The 18,705-nt window shown below is 36.1% G+C and overlaps 2 protein-coding genes across 3 annotated transcripts; one reads left to right on the top strand and one right to left on the bottom strand.

Annotated features, from left to right (window-relative positions):
• Positions 1-8,756: 8,756 nt before the first annotated feature.
• LOC100818953 (SEC1 family transport protein SLY1) lies at positions 8,757-11,214 on the top strand. Its single transcript, XM_003524716.4, has 2 exons — positions 8,757-8,920; positions 9,020-11,214. The coding sequence occupies exons 1-2, from the start codon at positions 8,890-8,892 to the stop codon at positions 10,855-10,857; spliced, it is 1,869 nt and encodes a 622-aa protein (XP_003524764.1). The 5' UTR covers positions 8,757-8,889; the 3' UTR covers positions 10,858-11,214.
• Positions 11,215-13,421: 2,207 nt separating this feature from the next.
• Positions 13,422-17,094, bottom strand: LOC100818060 (pentatricopeptide repeat-containing protein At1g62260, mitochondrial). Of its 2 annotated transcripts, none has more exons than XM_003524041.4 (3): positions 14,802-17,094; positions 14,635-14,690; positions 13,422-14,298 (listed from the first exon to the last, which is right to left on the bottom strand). In XM_003524041.4, the coding sequence occupies exon 1, from the start codon at positions 16,968-16,970 to the stop codon at positions 15,021-15,023; it is 1,950 nt and encodes a 649-aa protein (XP_003524089.1). In that variant the 5' UTR covers positions 16,971-17,094; the 3' UTR covers positions 13,422-14,298; positions 14,635-14,690; positions 14,802-15,020. The 2 variants fall into 2 exon arrangements, with proteins under 2 accessions (XP_003524089.1, XP_014631115.1); XM_014775629.2 differs by having other exon boundaries at positions 14,635-14,685.
• Positions 17,095-18,705: the final 1,611 nt, after the last annotated feature.

Raw genomic sequence — 18,705 nt, 5'->3', positions numbered from 1 at the left:
TTGTTGATTTGCAAACTGATTCAGACGTATTATCAAATTATAAAAATCTTTTGAAACTCAAAAATCACTTGGGACTGAATTAGGGGTGAGCATATGGTAGATTGGGCCAGGTTTACCCAAACTTTTTAGGGAATTACTTTGTGGACCCGAAAATTACCTGTGCACCCAGTACTTTTTAATTTTTTTCAAAATTACCCCTGCCAAACTTACGAATTTGTAATCCACAAGCTTACGGATTGGCAATATGTGAATTACATGTTTTAAAAAAAATAATTTTTTTTACAAATTAATGGCCCATGCAATTTAAACCCGTGGCTTTTAAGTTATTAATATGACACTCTAACCAATTAAACTAATAGACCAATTATGTTATAAAATAACTAATGTCTTTATATATAACACTAAATTTTTTAATGTATATTTAATACGCATGTAAATTTACATAATAAATTTTGTGACAATTAATTTTCTTCTAATATATCTAATGCATCAAAATTAATTGTCACAAAATTTATTATATAAATTTACATGTGCATTAAATATACATTCTAAATTTTAGTGTTATATATAACAACATTAATTATTTTATAACATAATTGGTCTATTAACTTAATTGGTTAAAGTATCGTGTTAATAACCTAAAAGTCATAGGTTTAAAAAAAAATTTGTATGGACCCATACAGATTACAAATCCGTATGGATCCATACGGATTATAAATCCATAAATTTGTCAGAGTTGATTTTGGAAGTAACGAAAAGTGTTGGGTCTACAAGAAAAAACATTGGGTGGGCAAAGCAATTGCCATCTTTTTATCAGGCCATTCTTTTAGATCCGACCCAAAATACATGGGACAACACCAGGCGGGTCTGAGTTTTTAACACAATATAATAATTAAACATTATTTTTTGTATAATTAAATTGTAAAATAAAAGAAGTAAAAAACTTAAATTGAGGTATATTTTACAACATATTTTTTAAATAAATAATTTTATCATAAATATAATATCATGTTATATAAAATTATTAACTATTAAATAAAAGTTTTTTATTGATACAAAATTATTCAAAAAAACTTTATATTTTTCTGAGAGAATATTAGATGTTAAACCAAGTTCGATAGTCCAAAATAGGACCTAAATCTTTCCTAAAAAAATACACTAAATCTATTTTTAAAGACTGAATCCGTCCAAATCAACTTCGCGGTCGGATTGGACCATACTCACTCCTAGACTGAAATATTGAAGTTTGCATATCATGGCAACAAATGAAAAATATTTTTCTAACCAAATGAACCGATTATTTTCTAAACTCAGAAGATAATTCTTAATGGAATCTGTTACGGACACAGTATCGAAGTAGTTAGGAGTTTGATTCGTACAACTCTCTTATTTAAATTAAACACAAAACAAGGATAAATATGTGTTGCATTTATCATTTTTCTTATGCTTAAATGACTTATGCATGAGCATGACAGAGGATGATATGAAAGAGAGACATGAAGAAATCAATCAACACTATGCTTGGCCAATTTGGACTTTAGTTTTAACGATAGTATAGCGTAAAATTAGTTTTCTTCAGATGCTTCAAGTTCATTATTCCATAGATAAGTTACAGTATAATGAAGGAGTCTATTCACTGTTCACAGTTCTTATTTTGGAGTTTATTCCATAGATAAGCACTTTACAACTCATAATTTTAATCGGGAGATCACTAAAAAAAGGAAATGGGATCCCCTGCATTTTCAAAATGAATTGTAGGATGTGCACTTCTTAATCTCACCTTTAAAGTTTATTATTACACTTTTAAAAGATGAATTTATCATAAAATAAATTAAATCAATGGATCAGATTGATGCAATTTTTTTTCACAACGTGAGACTATCTTGATCCTTAAAGACGACTATTTTTTTTAACTTAAATAAAGTATTTTTTAAAATTTTTTTTATATAAAGCCATGCATGTCCTTTATTGCTGCATTTATGAGGCATTTATACACTTGTAGAGCTTTTGCAGAGGAAAGAGAAAACGAAAACTCGTGCAGTTTAGTTAGTTACATTAGGAAACTAACTCTAATAGCTTTTTGCCTAACTAACTAACTAACTAATGAACAAACTTCTAATTAATTAACCAACGTACATAAGCTTCTGCTAAGAGCCCCCCGCAAGCTGGGAATGGATGTTCATCATTCCCAGCTCGGAACATAAACCATGAAAAAGAGCAGGAGAAAGAGGCTTCGTGAAGATGTCGGCAAGCTGCATTGAAGACGAAACGGGAAGAAGCTTGAGCAATCCTTTGTTAACTTTGTCTCGCACGATATGGCAGTCGATTTCAATGTGTTTAGTTCGTTCGTGGAAAACAGGGTTTGAGGCTATCTGAATGGCGGATTGATTATCACAATAGAGAGTTGCAGGTTGAAGAAAGGGGACCCGAAAATCATGAAGGAGGTAAGTGAGCCACTGAAGTTCACACGTAGTAGAAGCCAAGGCTCTATACTCCGCCTCAGGTGAACTGCGAGAGGCCGTAGATTGCTTCTTGGACCGCCAGGAAATTAGAGACTCACCCAGATAGACTGAGAAGCCGATGATGGAGCGTCGTGTGTCGCGGCATCCTGCCCAATCGGAGTCGCTGAAAGCTTTGAGAGTGAGTGTACCTTGAGCTGCGAAGAAGATGCCAAAACCCGGAGTTCCTTTGAGGTAACGTAAGACCTGAAAAGCAGCTTGTGAGTGCGTGGAAGTGGGATTAGCCATATATTGGCAAAGTTGTTGAACGGCATGAGCAATGTCTGGTCGTGTGTTCGTAAGATATATGAGTCGTCCAATCAAGCGTCTGTATGAAGAAGCAGAAGTTTCTGATAGTGGGGTTCCCATGGAAGCACTTAAGCGTGTAGAGTAATCCATAGGGGTAGAAGTAGGACGGGAACCAAGCATACCGGAATCCGATAAGATATCCAGAACATATTTGCCTTGGCACAAGTGTATACCATGGCTAGAACGAGCAACTTCGAGACCGAGGAAGAACTTCAGAATACCAAGATCCTTGATGCTGAAAGTTTGATCAAGAAGCTTGGTAACATGTGCTATAGTCTCGAGATTATTTCCTGTCAAGATGATGTCGTCAACATAAACAAGAATAGCTGTTATATCATTATCATTATCAGAATATAAGAAAAGCGAGTGATCAACTGAGGATTGACGGAATCCCTGGGAGAGAAGAAATGACGAAAGCCGTGTGAACCATTGGCGACTGGCTTGTTTGAGCCCATATAAGGAATGCTGAAGGCGACAAACAAGGTTGGGATTATCCACAATAAGTCCTGGAGGGAGCTTCATATAAACCTCTTCATTAAGATCCCCATGAAGGAAAGCATTGTTTACATCCAGTTGTCGAAGGTGCCAGTTATGAAGAGCAGCAAGGGCAAGGAGTAACCGGACAGTGGTAAGCTTGGCCACGGGGGAGAATGTATCGAGAAAATCCAAGCCTTCCATCTGAGTGTATCCCTTTGCAACTAAGCGCGCTTTGTATCTTTCAATGGTTCCATCAACGCTGTGCTTTATTTTGTATACCCAGCGACAACCAATGGCCGTTTTGTGTGGTCGGAGTGTAGTTAGAATCCAAGTTTGGTTCTGTTGAAGAGCCTTTAACTCAACCTACATGACTTTAATCCAACAGTCAAATCTAGAAGCCTCAGCATATGAACTGGGTTCAGTGGACGCGGTTATAGACATGATGAAGTTTTTATGAGAAGGAGACAAATGAGAATAAGACAAGACAAAATGAAGAGGGTACTTAACCTTGGTCGAGGTGGTATCAGCAAGGGAAGTGAGAGCGTGATGAAAGTCTTGGAGGTATGTGGGTGGATGCCTTGTTCTCGTAGAACGACGTAGGTTTGGGTTATGAGTAGGTGAGGAAAGTGAGTTGATAGTTGGTATCGTGAGGGGGGTAGGATTGTTTAGATTGATTGTGGGTGTTATAATAGTGTCAAGGATTTCAGTGTTGTTGGAAAAGAGAGTTGGTGAGATACGAGTATGCGTGTTATTGGAGTCTTGGTGTTCATGTAATAATGGAAAATGATCTTCATAAAAAACGATATTGCGAGATGCAGTTATATTATGAGAATGAAGATTATAAACGAGATACCCTTTTGTATGTGGTTTAAAACCAAGAAAAATGCATGGGTGTGCTCGAGGATCAAGCTTTTGTCTGTGATTCTGAAGAGTACTGATGTAACATAAGCACCCAAAAACGCGAAGATTAGAAATATCACATGGATGCACATATAGTTTTTCATAAGGAGACTTGTTTTTCAAAAAGGGAATAGGAATGCAATTGATTAGATATGCAGCATGAAGTAATGCAAAACACTAGAAATTAAGTGGAAGTTGTGCTTGAAATAAGAGTGCTCGTGTGACATTCAAGAGGTGTTGATGTTTTCTTTCTGCGATGCCATTTTGCTCGGGGGTTTCGACACAAGTGGTTTGGTGGATTATACCCTTTTGAGCATAGAAATCATGCATAAGAAATTCAGCTCCATTATTGCTTCTTATAGTTTTAACTTTACTATCAAATTAAGTTTCAATATATGCAATGAAATCAGTAATGATTTTGTGTGTTTCGGCTTTTGTGTGCATGAGATGAGTCCATGTATACCGAGAGTAGTCATCTATAATAGTTAAAAAATGGTGATGCCCATGCATGGATGTCTTTGAACAAGGCCCCCAAATATCGATATGTAAAAGCTCAAATTTATTGGATTCATGAGAGGTGCTGGAAGAGAAAGGTAATCTTTTATGCTTTGCATAATGACATGTATTACATATGAAGTTTTTATTATTGTTAAAAAACGAGTAATAAGACTGCATAGCTTGTAACCTTTCGAGGGAAGGATGGCCCATACGAAAGTGCCATAGGTTTATGGGAATGACTTTACATTTTGGGTGAGTAATAGCAGAACATATGGTATGTGGTTTTGTTGTTTCGGGTGTGAACTGATAGAGACCGCGACTCACTTCAGCTATACCAATCCTCGCCTTGGTATTGGTATCCTGTGAAATACAAATATTTGATGAAAATATTAACTTGTAGTTAGTAGAAGACACAAGCTTTGATATGGAAATTAAGTTGAAAGTAAAGGATGGTATGTATAGGACATTAATCAGTGTAATGAATGCAGAAAGTTGTACTGTGCCTGAGTGGGTAGCATGAACAAGGTGGCCATTTGGTAATCTAACCGTGATGGGGTTAATTTGATGATATGAGTGAAAGTTTGTTAAAGAGGAGGAAACGTGATCAGTGGCTCCTGAATCTAATATCCAGGAGGTAGAGTTTGCTTTTTCGTAAGATAGGGTTATACCTGTTGCATCGTTACTAGAACAAGATGAAATGGAAGCGACCCGAGGCTTGGTGGATGTTGAGTTTCCTGCAGATGGCTGTTGTATTAAAGCCAGGAATGCCTTGTACTGCTCAGGTGAAAAACGAACCAATTCTTGATATTCTTGGCGCTGTATTTGGTCATTTGTGGCCTTTCCTTCTACTGCCACTACATTGTTAGCTATTACTTTGCCATTGTTGAACTTGAATCCTGGGGGATACCCGTGTTTCTTGTAGCAAACATCTATGGTGTAGCCAAGTTTCCTGCAATAGGTACATGTCTTCCCATTTCTTGTATTTTACCCTTTGCCTTTTCCATCATAATTCGGAGGCACACCGTGCTTCTTATAACAAACACTCTCATTATGGCCAATACGTCCACAAAATTCACAAACGCTCTTAACAGCATTGATGGAAGGATCTTCTTTAGTTTCAAGATTGAAGCTTGGTAAAGAGTTGTTACCTGTTAGTTGTCGTTCCTGCTGTGCCACGTACGAGAAAATCTTTGGTATTGTAGGTATTGGATCCATGAGTAATACATGAGATCGTATATTGTTGTATTGTTCATTCAGCCCTCGCAAGAATTGCATGGCTCGATCTTCTAGTTTTCGTTGAGCAATGGTGGTAAGGACTGAACAAGTGCACTTAACGGTGCATGAACAGACGGGATCGGGTCTGAAATTTTCGATCTCGTCACATATGACGCGTAGCTTTGTAAAATACTCCGTAACCGAAAAAGTACCTTGTTTGATGGATGAAGCTTCTTGTTAAAGATCAGAAACTCTTAGAAGATCCCCTTGTGCATATCGAGACTTCAAGTCATTCCAAATTTCTTCTGCTTTGTCCATCCATAAAACACTTTGTCTAATGGAAATGGATACTGAATGAACTAACCAGGACACCACCATGTTGTTGCAGCGACTCCATGCCCCGTACGTTCTATCAGTCTTTAGTGGCTCTGGTGCTTTTCCGTTCACGAATTGCACTTTGTTCTTGGCGCTCAATGCTGTTATCATGGACCTACTCCATGAATAGTAGTTGCTGGAATCCAAAGTTGGGGAGACGAGTGCAACAACTGGGTTTTCACTTGGATGGAGGTAAAGATAGCTTTCCGAGTTCAGTAGTAACTCATTCATGGTGAATAACGTTGAGAAAGAGGAAAACGAAAGAGTGAAATTGGTAGCGCAACAGAACTCTTCATAAGAAGAGCTCTGATACCATATTAAGATAGGTTGCTAGCCATGAGGGAGAAAAATATAGTAAACATACGTAGAATGACCAAAATACTGCATGTCCTTTATTGTTGCATTTATGAGGCATTTAAACACTTGCAGAACTTTTGCAGAGGAAAGAGAAAACTCATGCAGTTTAGTTAGTTAGTTTCTTCTGCTAAGAGCTTCAAGTTCATTATTCCATAGATAAGTTACAGTATAATGAAAGAGTCTATTCACTTTTCACAGTTCTTATTTTGGAGTTTATTCCATAGATAAGCACTTTCCAACTCATAATTTTAATCGAGAGATCACTAAAGAAAGGAAATAGGATCCCCTGCAGTTTCAAAATGAATTGGAGGATGTGCACTCCTTAATCTCACCTTTAAAGTTTACTATTACACTTTTAAAAGATGAATTTATCATAAAATAAGTTAAATCAATGGATCAGATTGATGCAATTTTTTTTCACAACTTGAGACTATCTTGATCCCTAACAAAGAAAAACATTAACTGCAAATAAGCCTCAGAGGATTTGAAAGCAGACAAGAAGTTTGGAACTTTCAAAACTATTTGGAAGTTGCAAATAGAAAGACACGGATGCTAAGAGAATAGGTCTTCCTTTTGAGGGAGTTACCTTTTAACAGGAGTTTCTATTTTCACTTTCCATTGTTACTAGTACACTCTCCTTTATAAATTTTTTTTCTTAAATACCCTTGAAATTAATCTTCAATGACATGTTGATTTTACACTCCCTGTTTCTAATTCTTTGGCCTTTTGAATGGGGTGATTTTGCACTCCCCATTCTGTAATTCTTTTGGCCTCTTAAACAGCCAATTGCACCCCTCCGAGCCGTCGTGCTAGCCTCTAGATATCACCTCTCTGCTTCAAAATTATTAACACCATTTGCAAGTCTAGGTTGAAGTTGAAAATGAAAATCAAGATTAAAATCAAACAGAACTTCGATTTTCTCAAACACTAAAACGTCAAACAAAATCTCTTCAACAAAGCTTTGGACTCCTTGCAAAGCAGATCCGTAAGGTGTCTTTGAATACCAATTCTCACTAGTCTCTTTATTTGCTTCTTATTTGCTTCTTATTCTTTTAATAAACAAGAGTTATAATAATATTTGTACGTAACTTATCCTTGTTGAATCATATTCTTTCAACATTATAGTGTCATTTTGAGTTTGCCATTCACGATATTGGGAATTGGATGCAATTTTGGTTCTAGAATTTTTTTTATCCTAGCATTTATCTCTTTTTTTTTTTCAATGAAAATCATTGTAATTTTGAAGTCTGTCTTGAGAACAAATCAAATTGGAGATAAAAAAAAGTCCTTTTTTGTGTTATAGTTATTGTAATTATTTTTTACCTATGAATTATGGACTAAATAGGTATGTATGTTTGTTTAGAGATAAGAGATATTGCATTTCCGTTTCAATTTGCAAATGGTCGAGCACTTTAAGAGGATGCACAAACTTGTTTGGTGGTGTGAATTAGAGACTGGGGGAGGCGGAGGGGTGTGATATGCAGTTGAAGAGGGCAAAAAAAAAATATAAAAAGGGAGTGCAAAATGACCACTATTGTGAATATCAAGTTTTAGGATATTTTTGGAAAAAAAAAATATAAAGGGGAGTGTATCAGGTCGAAATAACAAGTCCCTTTAACAGGTATATAAAAAAATTTATTTGAAATGGCTTTTGCTATATTCACACTTCTCTTGGAGTGTGCCTTCATTTGTGATTTGTGGATGTTGTTTTTTACTTTGATAATCATGTCATTCTTGCTTTGCCATTTAAATAACCAAAACCTAATCATTTATTTTTCATGAAAAAAAAAATCAAGAATCAAGGTTGGTTATATTGTTTACGGGAATTTTTATTTTTTTTTGTAGATTATTAGTTTTTTTATAATCTCTTATAATTTTGAATATTTTTTAAAATTTCATCAATTTTTTTTAAAAAAAATTCAAATCCAATGTTATTTTAAATCTTATAAATTCATTGAAATTTAAATTTAAAATCCAACACATAAAAATCTTTTAAACAAATCTTTACATTCTCACTTTTAAAATTCCCACAACTTTTTTATACTAAAAAAGTTTTTTTAAATTCTAATATAATATATGTCCATAATAAAATTAAATAAAAAAATGACTGCAATTAGATGCAGAAGTAATAAGAAGAGCAAGACCCAATGTATATATCTGAATCCAGATCCCATTTCCAATCCAATTTCACCTAAATCATTCACAGACCACCGTCATCACAATCCCAATTCATCGCTCCTCCAACAATACAACAGCCATCATGTCTCTGAATCTCCGTCAGAAGCAAACAGGTAATACTCAACTCCGATCTCTCTCTCTCTCTGCATTTCCCAAAACGCACCGTCGTTTTGCATATTTACACTAACTAACTAATGATCTCTGCATTTCAGAATGCATCGCGCGCATGCTGAACCTGAACCAGCCCTTAAACGCCGCCGGAACCGCGAACGAAGAGGTCTACAAGATCCTCATCTACGACAAGTTCTGCCAGAACATCCTCTCCCCTCTGATCCACGTCAAGGACCTCCGCAAGCACGGCGTCACCCTCTACTTCCTCATCGACAAGGATCGCAAGCCCGTTCACGACGTTCCCGCAGTTTATTTCGTCCAGCCCAACCAACCCAACGTGCAACGCATCGTTTCCGACGCCTCCAAATCGCTCTACCAGAGCCTCCACCTCAACTTCTCCACCTCCATCCCTCGCCCCCTCCTCGAAGACCTCGCCACCGGAACCCTAAATTCCGATTCGATTCAGCGAGTCTCCAAGGTTCACGATCAGTATCTGGAATTCGTAACCCTAGAGGATAACCTTTTTTCGCTGGCCCACAAGCCTTGTTATGTTCAACTCAACGACCCTTCCGCTGGGGACAAGGAAATTGAGGAGCTTGTTGATAAGATCGTTGGTGGGTTGTTTTGCGTGCTGGCGACTCTGGCCGTTGTGCCGGTTATTCGGTGCCCGCGTGGCGGCCCTGCGGAGATGGTGGCTTCTGCGTTGGATCAGCGGATTAGGGATCACTTGTTGTCTAAGAATAACTTGTTTACTGAGGGTGGGAACTTTGTGAGCTCGTTTCAGCGCCCTGTGTTGTGTATTTTCGACCGGAATTTCGAGTTGCCGGTGGCAATTCAGCATGATTTTCGCTACCGGCCGCTTGTCCATGATGTGCTGGGGTTGAAGCTGAATAGGCTGAGTGTGCAGGGGGAGAAGGGTGGGATGAGATCTTATGAGTTGGATAGTGCTGATTCTTTTTGGGTTGCGAATGGGTCGTTGGAGTTCCCGGAGGTTGCGGTGGAGATTGAGACGCAGTTGAATAAGTATAAGAAGGATGTGGATGAGGTGAACAAGAGGACTGGTGGGACTCATGGCGCGGAGTTTGATGGGACGGATTTGATCGGGAACACGAAGCATTTGATGAACGCTGTGAATTCTCTGCCTGAGTTGACTGAGAGGAAGCAGGTGATCGATAAGCACACCAACATTGCGACCGTGTTGTTGGGCGAGATCAAGGAGAGGTCTCTTGATTCTTATGCTAAGAAGGAGAATGACATGATGGTTAGAGGGGGCATTGAACGGGCTGACCTGCTTGGCGTGCTCAAAGGGAAGGGAACGAAGATGGATAAGCTTAGGTTTGCCATCATATATCTCATTTCGTCGGAAACCATTAATCAGTCGGAAGTGGAAGCTGTGGAAGCGGCGCTGAGAGAGTCTGAGGTTGATACTGCTGCTTTTCAGTATGTGAAGAAGATCAAGTCGTTGAATGTTTCGTTGGCATCGGCAAATTCTGCCAGCAGAAGTAATATTGTTGATTGGGCTGAGAAGCTCTATGGACAGTCAATTAGTGCAGTGACGGCTGGTGTAAAAAATCTTCTATCTAATGACCGGCAGCTAGCGTTGGCGAGGACAGTTGAGGCCTTGATTGAAGGGAGGCCAAACCCTGAAACAGATTCATACCTCTCGTTTGATCCCCGTGCTCCAAAGTCTGGTTCGGGAGCAAGTAGCAGCCATATGAAAGGACCATTTAAGGAAGCAATTGTGTTCATGATTGGTGGTGGGAATTACGTTGAATATTGTAGTCTGCAAGAGCTTGCACAACATCAGCAACCTGCCAAACATATTATATATGGAACAACAGAAATGCTAACTGGAGTTGACTTTGTAGAGCAGCTAACATTGTTGGGGCAGAAGATGGGCTTGGGTAATGTTGGTTCTAGTTCTACCCCAGCTCAGTAGTTCAGAGGTTGAATGTATTCACATTTCAGTTTGCCAAATTATTCTTTAGTGTGAAAGGAAAACTCTCAGACATTGAGGTAACCCAGACAAAGTCAATATATGTTTTTGATGTTCATCATCTGGAAAAAAACGATGAAGGAATATGAACCTTACACTGCCTTCTTGATTATAAAGTTAGGGGGTTGCTTCTTGCTTGGTAGTTTCCTGTAGCACAGCCGTTTATGTTTTATGTTCATTGCAGTGAAAAGTTTTTTGAAAAGCATGATGTGCCGTTTATGCTTTATTTTCATTCTGTGAGATATATTGGTTATTGAAAATCATTTTGTATTAATTAAAGATAGTCTGTAATTGGAGATATTTTGCTGCTCTTCTTACAATTCTTGAAGTGTCTGGTTTGTAGATTGATCTATTTGACAGAGTAGGGAAGTTTTACCTGAATCATTAATGTCCATTCAACTCTGATCATTAAAATATGTTTATTATCAGGCTGATGTCTTTTATCCTTTCTATTTTTTTTTTCTTGTCCATCTGAGCATGAAGTCAAAATCAATAAATCTCAATAGCATACTGTTCTCCTATCCCGTGTGTTACCAGTTGGCATGGATGTGTTATCATCTTAAACAGATAGCTTTTAGGCATAGCAAGCATAAGATACGGTAATTCCACAAGGACCAATGGTTCAATTTGACTATATCTTTTGTCTTGAAATTGACTTGTGTCAAGGTCTTGTTTTTATGTATTGAATGCATTATTGTTAAATCAGAACTTCCTCTCACCCCAAAAGAAAAAGATTACTTTCTGTTTTGTTTGTTTAAATTTTAAGAAATGTTTTAAATGAAGCCCAATTTTGAAAATGCTTGTTTTCAACGTTTTCTTTGTAATTTGAAAATGAAAACAAGGAAAATGCAGTGGTAAATTTGTAATTAACGTGAAAAGCTTCAGCTTCAGCCTCCATCTTTGTTTCATTCATAACACACCAAGCTCTGCGGTGGAGGATTCCTGTTAGGAAAGGTTTTTTTCCCTCTGATTGTTTGAATTGAAATATGTGCATTTTTTAAAAGTTGTGGCGGTTCAGTGGCGGTTCAGTGGCGGTTGCACTTTTAAAATAAGGAAAGGGTTAGCTTGAGCAACTGGTATTGGACTTGTAAGAAGTGGATAATTCTTGGCTAATTTCATATATATGCCTCAAAGTGAATCTATTTGGAGTTAAACCCAGGATAACTAGACCATTTCTCCTTTTCATGAATAAAGTAAAGCGATAGAATTGCTACTTCTGTTGTTAGTGAATAATGGCTATTATTTTGACAGAATTTATTACAGGCACTGTAGCATTCTTTGAAGTGTCATATATTGCACCTACAAAATAGCCTTTTGGTTATTGTAGGCTTGAAGCACCTAGGCGCTGACTTCTATTCCTAAACTATTGCATTATAATATGATGAAGCATATACTAATGTTTTTATATTAGATGATAACGGCAACTCATTTGAATAAATATGCTTCCAGAGTGAATTGGCAAAGAGTTCCATATAACGGAAACCCAATGAATAAACATGCACTAGTATTTTGAGTTAGGTTTTTAAATTAGCGAATGTTTCGTCTTAGACCCGAAAAAAATAAGGTCACACCTAGAGGTGTGGAATTCTTTAACAGGATTCTCTTTCGTCTTACTTTCTTCCATCTATTACTATTCTGTTTGGATCCTGTTACTGCAAAAAAAAATAAGTGTCCAATTGATTACGCGCGCTTCAAAATTTCATGTTGCTTTATCTAACATATGATATGATCAACCCTTTTGAAATAAAATTGTCTATGGAGGAGGAATGAATGTGCCTGAGATAAAGTTGGAGCAGCTTTTGTTGAGGATAAATGTATATTTGAATTTTTAAGTTTAAATACTGAAAGTTTAGAAAGAATAGAATAAGAATTTTATGCCTCTATGCATCTCTATTGGTCTTCTGTGGTGCCAAAGCAATCGCATGAATGAGAGTAATCTCACAAGAAACAACTCCGTCCCAATTTAAGAAATGAAAGAATATGTTTATTATTAACTCTTACAACAATAAATAAATTACAATTCAGAAATAAACATTTTCATTACTTTCATTTCATAAAAATAGAAAATAGGAAGTGAAAATGAACATTTTAAATCATGAAAATTTAAAAATAAAAACTATTTTCAGAAAATCAAAATTATAAGCATTTTCTCAAATCAAACCACTCCAACATATGCCCGATAGACAATGCCAGATTTCCAATTGACAAAGAAATTATGAAGGAATTTTCAACCTAGATTAAATTTGGGTTTGGCGAAAGTCAACCGCAATTTGCCTGAGAAAAATGATGCTTTATTTTTCATCCAAGATTTTACTATTTGCTATGAGCTGCCCACAAGCTTAGGGCGTTTTTAGTTAAAATATTTTTATCATTTCTTATATCAATATTTGTAAACGAGATACAAAGTGAAAATAATGTGATATTTTAGTAATTGAAAAAAAATATATAAAAAATATTTATATGAACCAAAGTACCAAGCACATTTAAGTTTCTGCATCCAGGTAATGATTTCCTGTGGCCATCATTCATAAATTCAAATTACTTTGCCAACTCTACAATCACTTGCTTCATGAAAGGACAGAAAGATTGCATCCATAATTCTGCATTAAGCTCATCTATATGCTCTGGCGGTTTCCAAATATAATGTGCAATGAAGAGGATGTGTTAAAATTTTATTGCAGGGGAAAAAATAGCTCCTCTAAAGTAAATTTTTCTAAAGAAAGTAAGGGTGTATATAACTTTAAATTTTGGTAAGATAAGATTTTAATGCTCTTCAAACTTTAGAGACAAGTTCACATTGAAGAAGCCTCGTCTCATTTCAAGATATGCTTCATGGATCTCTTTGAGCAAACTTATAGTCCCTGACAACTTGAGGATGTTGTGAAGTCCTTTATTATTCTAAAAAAAAGTTGGTTTGAGATAACCACATTGTCTGTGACAAAACAAATGTCTCTACTTTCTACGCAGATATTCACAATCAGTTCTATCTCCTATTTAAAGATCCCGACCCCCCTTCATAAAAAATAATAAATAAATAAATATCAGGGAATGGTAGTATTTGGTCGGGATACAATCACTTTTAAGCACAAGATGCATACTTTCCCAAATCTAACATCAAGGAAAGAGAAGGATCTTGCACCTTTTCTCTATTAAAAGAATGAACCTTGTTGAAGTAAATTGTTCATTGCCCTCCATATAAAATTCTACCACTTTATATGCAGGCAAATCCAGATTGTAGAACCTGTCAGCGTGACCTTGTACCATGCTCCACGGGCAACTTCAGCTTTCTCTGATGATAACCCAAAGCATTCCATTCTTGGTCCAATGTCATGATATTCTGCATATCTAAATTGATGGAAGGGTTGGGATTTGAAGTTTGATCTCCTTCAAGAAGCAAAAATTGAGTGAAAAATAGTCCTAATAATTGGCACCAAACTATTATCAGCAATCAGTCCACTGACATGTGAAAAATTAGAAAAAAAAGAAAGAAAGAACTATGCTGCATAAACCTCAAAACACTAATTTGCATGATGTTTCCCTTTCTACATTCTTTTCTTTCTCATAGGCAATGCAATTGATGATGAAATTGTCATTCCAAATGTAGTTAAGCACAGGATTGACATCTTGTATACAGTTTGTTAAAAATTCCATACATAAGGTCCCACAAACACATTTCATAAAAAAAATTATTTGAGGAGCAATTGAAAAATTGTAACATACCAATCTTCCAGCCATCCAAGGTTGAAATCACGTACTGTTGACACTGGAAAACTGATCTATCAAAAGCAACATGAAACGAGCTATGAGATTTTTGACAGTTGTCTGTGAGCTACAAATTCAGAGTTATACACCCATCCAAGAATAACAATCAACTACCACTTTCTTACCTCTGAACGTTTGCCAGAAGACACACTATTTCTTCCATGTCAATAGTCAAACCAACGTGTAAAATTTTACATCAACATGTACTTAACCAGTCAAGATCATTTTTCCTATCTGACAGTATTAACATGGTTAAGTTGAATGCAAGCATCTCTAACAATGGCATGATCTGACATCTAGTGCTGATTGAAATCCTACTAAAACATCAAAGTTCTCATTGGCAATCAGTCTACCCAACTATACCCTGCTTGCTTCTTGACATTCTTTTCTTCCATCAACACTCTCACACTCTCGGCATCATCCCATTGTCCTAAATTAGCATACATATTATATAACAACACATATGGAGCTGAACTTTCTGGTTCAAGTCTGATCAAAGCATCAGCTGCTACTAGGGCCAATTCTACGTTATTATGAACTCTACAAGCACCAAGTAATGCACCCCACACAGCCTTATCTGGTTTAAATGGCATGGTATTTATCAAATCCATAGCTTCCTGAAGCTGCCCTTGCCGTCCCAAGATGTCCACAAGGGAGGCAAAGTGCTCAACCCGTGGCTCAATACCATAGTCATTAATCATGGATTTGAATTGCCTCCACCCTTCTTCAACTAATCCTGCATGGGCGCATGCATTCAAAACCGAAATAAAGGTTATATAGGTAGGGTGAATTTTAAGCCTTTTCATCAGTTTGAAAAGTTCTAGGGCCTCTGCAGCTGAGCCATGAGATGCATAGCCTCCAATCATTGCGTTCCAAGTGATCACATCTTTATAAAGCTTTATCTCATTAAATACAGTGCATGCATCCACTATTGCCCCACATCTTGAGTACATGGTAATAAGGGAATTGTTTATGGGTGAATCTGGAAGAACGGTCTTTGTGACAAGCTGATGTAACTGCTTACCAAGGTAAAGATCCACCAACCCAGTAGACACACTGATAACTGAAGATAATGTGTGTTTATCTGGCCTCTCTCCCTCTAGTTGCATCTCAGAAAATAGCTTAATAGCACCCTTATAGTCTTCATTTTTCTCATAACCAGCTATTATTGTGTTCCATGAGATCAGGTTTTTGTGGGGCATCCTCTCAAAGAAATCTTTTGCAAGATTCAAGTCACCCTTCTGTGCCAACCCAGATATTATTGAATTCCACGAAAGTACATCAGGACTAGGCATTTCCCTGAAAAGCTTTGAAGCCTCTTCCATGTTGGAGATTTGAACATAGCAACTGATCAGAGTGTTCCAAGAACAGTTATCCCGCTCCACCATCCTATCAAAGAGTTCCCTGGCAAAAACTATATCCCCCGCTTTCACATAGCACATCATCATCGAATTCCACGATACCACATTTCGCCTGAATCTCCTTTTACCTTCATTGCCATCATCGTCATCATCTGGAATCACATCAAAAAGGCGCCGAGCCTCTTCCACATGCCCTCTTTGGCCATAACCCGCAATCAGGGTGTTATAAGCATGCACCAAATCATCCTTCCCATCATCCCCATTCCCACATTCACGCAAAATTCCAGCAGCCAGATCCAATTCACCATTCCTAACAAGCCCCGATATAAGAGCACAGAGAGAGGTTGAATCATGCTCAGGCATTGTCCTGAAAAAACCAACAGCTGACTCCACATCACCATTCAGCAAGAACCCAGTGATCACAGCATTGTAGGACACAGCATTATGCTCCGGCATGGCATTGAAGAGCTTCAAAGCCTGGTCCATCCTTCCATTCTTAGCATACCCACTGATAACCGTGTTCCAAGAGACACAATCTCTCTGAGGCATCAGCTCAAACAGCCTTCTTCCTTCCTCAACAAACCTGCTTCCGCAACATGAAAAGTAACCCGAAACAATGAGGTTCCAAGACACAACGTCCCTTCGGGGCATTTCGTCGAACAGTTGGCGCGCCCTGGCGATCTCCCTCCGCTGCACGTACCCACTAATCATGGAATTCCAAGTAACGGTATCTCGGCGCTTCATTGAATCGAATAGTGTTCTCGCTTCGCTTATTCTACCACTTCGAATCAGATTCGATAATTTTTTATTGGATTGGTTTAACGGTGACGAGTTATAGTTATGGGTTGGAGAAGCTGAGACATGGCAACAGCGAATACGAGGTAGTTGTTCGACTATGTTTCTCCTGCTTAGTCTTACGTACAAAGATGCCATTAACAAACGGAGATACTGTCACAGTCTCACAGATTATAAGAGCTTCTCTGGTTCATTGGTAAGTGCAACTGAAAGAACTGTGTTTCAAGTTTCTACGTGTGATCAAACCAAAGAGATGCTACGCGTTCTGTTCCAAATCAGATTGGACCAATCAAAAGTTTCAAATAAATTAATGAAATATTTATTATAAATGCTTATCACATAAAAATTTATATCACAAATGACAAATCTAATCATGAAACTTGTTGAAATAAATCAATTGATAGTAAGCTTTACTAAATATTTTATTCAAGTGAATTAAAATAAAATTATAAAGAAAGTATATATTGTTTTCATGTATTCAAATAAGTTTTTATAAAAATTCATCTAAACATTTTCTTAATTTTATAGAAATTATTTATAAACTTTTTATAAGTTCTTTTAAAGTTTATTTTAATAAGCTCCAAATAATTTTTTTAATTTATTTTAAAAATAATCCCATTTGATAACAAATTATTAAATAAATGGTTGATTAAATTAGTCATCAAGATTCTTTCTTTTTCTTTGATATAAATCCTAATGGAACTCAATTTAAAATGACAAAAATAATTATACATTGAAAGTTATATTGACAATACGAACATTAAACTCATTTAGAAATGAAACTCACTTTTTTTTAGTTGTGAAGTTCATCCTTTTGTTTATTTATTAGTCAATGATGTTAGTTGTTAGTTATTGTTAGAATATTAATTGAGTGATTTGGACCTATAATTTTTTTTCTTTTTCCTTCAAATCTTAAACCCTCATTCCGACCGTCCATTAAATCAATCTTATAATTCTTATCATTTAGCTAAAGCACCACACATATTAAAAGTTTAGGTTTGATTAAAAAAATTCTTTTTCTTTTTATTAAAAATGATTATAAGTATATTTCCTTGATTTATCTTTTATTTAACTATTTATAAAAAATAAATATATTTTTTAAATTTTTCATAAAAAAATAAATAACATAATATCACTGAGCACATGAGATTATTCTGTCCAGGACGGACCTACGCTTATGCTTATGCTTGGGGCCTTGGCCTCCCGGGATTTTTACAAATTAGTTTTTCAAAATTAGGTAATTTTAAAAAATAATTAATATTAGGTAGTCATTTTTATTTAGAAAATTTAATTATGTAAATAAATATCATTTATATGTTATTATCTTTTAATAAAATATTCTATTATTTAGTAATATTTATTGTAGACATAATTGAGTTTTTTGTCTTTTTAGATAAAATATTTGAGTATTACTTATTTTTCTCTCAAATAGTTTTCCTTTTATGATATTATTAGTATCATTATTATTTTAAAAGTTATAAATAATTCTAATTTGTAATCAAATGATTTTATTAACCTTTGCCAATGGGTCAAACTTACAGACACTGTATACAACTTTAACAACTTGAATTTTGAAACACATCAACAAACATTTCATCTTTCTTTCACCATTTTTTTTTATAATTTTTTTTGTTTTTCTTATGTTGTCTTTGCTCTTAATTCTTATTATAGTGAGGTTTAACTGTGCTTTTGATCTCAAGATCCAAACCCAAGTGCAATGTAAAACTCAGAAAAACAAATTAAATATCGAGTTGCACTAAAGATTTACATAATCTGCCTTCATGTTGCAGCCTTTGTCACAACAAATATTTTTCTTCTCCTATTTTCCAACTATTTGAAAGTAAATTAATTATTGTTCAATTGTTGTTGGCTA

The sequence above is a fragment of the Glycine max genome, chromosome 5 (assembly GCF_000004515.6).
Source record: "Glycine max cultivar Williams 82 chromosome 5, Glycine_max_v4.0, whole genome shotgun sequence".
Taxonomy (NCBI): domain Eukaryota; kingdom Viridiplantae; phylum Streptophyta; class Magnoliopsida; order Fabales; family Fabaceae; genus Glycine; species Glycine max.
The sequence above is the reverse complement of the archived record's forward strand: the minus strand, read 5'-3'. Positions and strand labels throughout refer to the sequence as shown.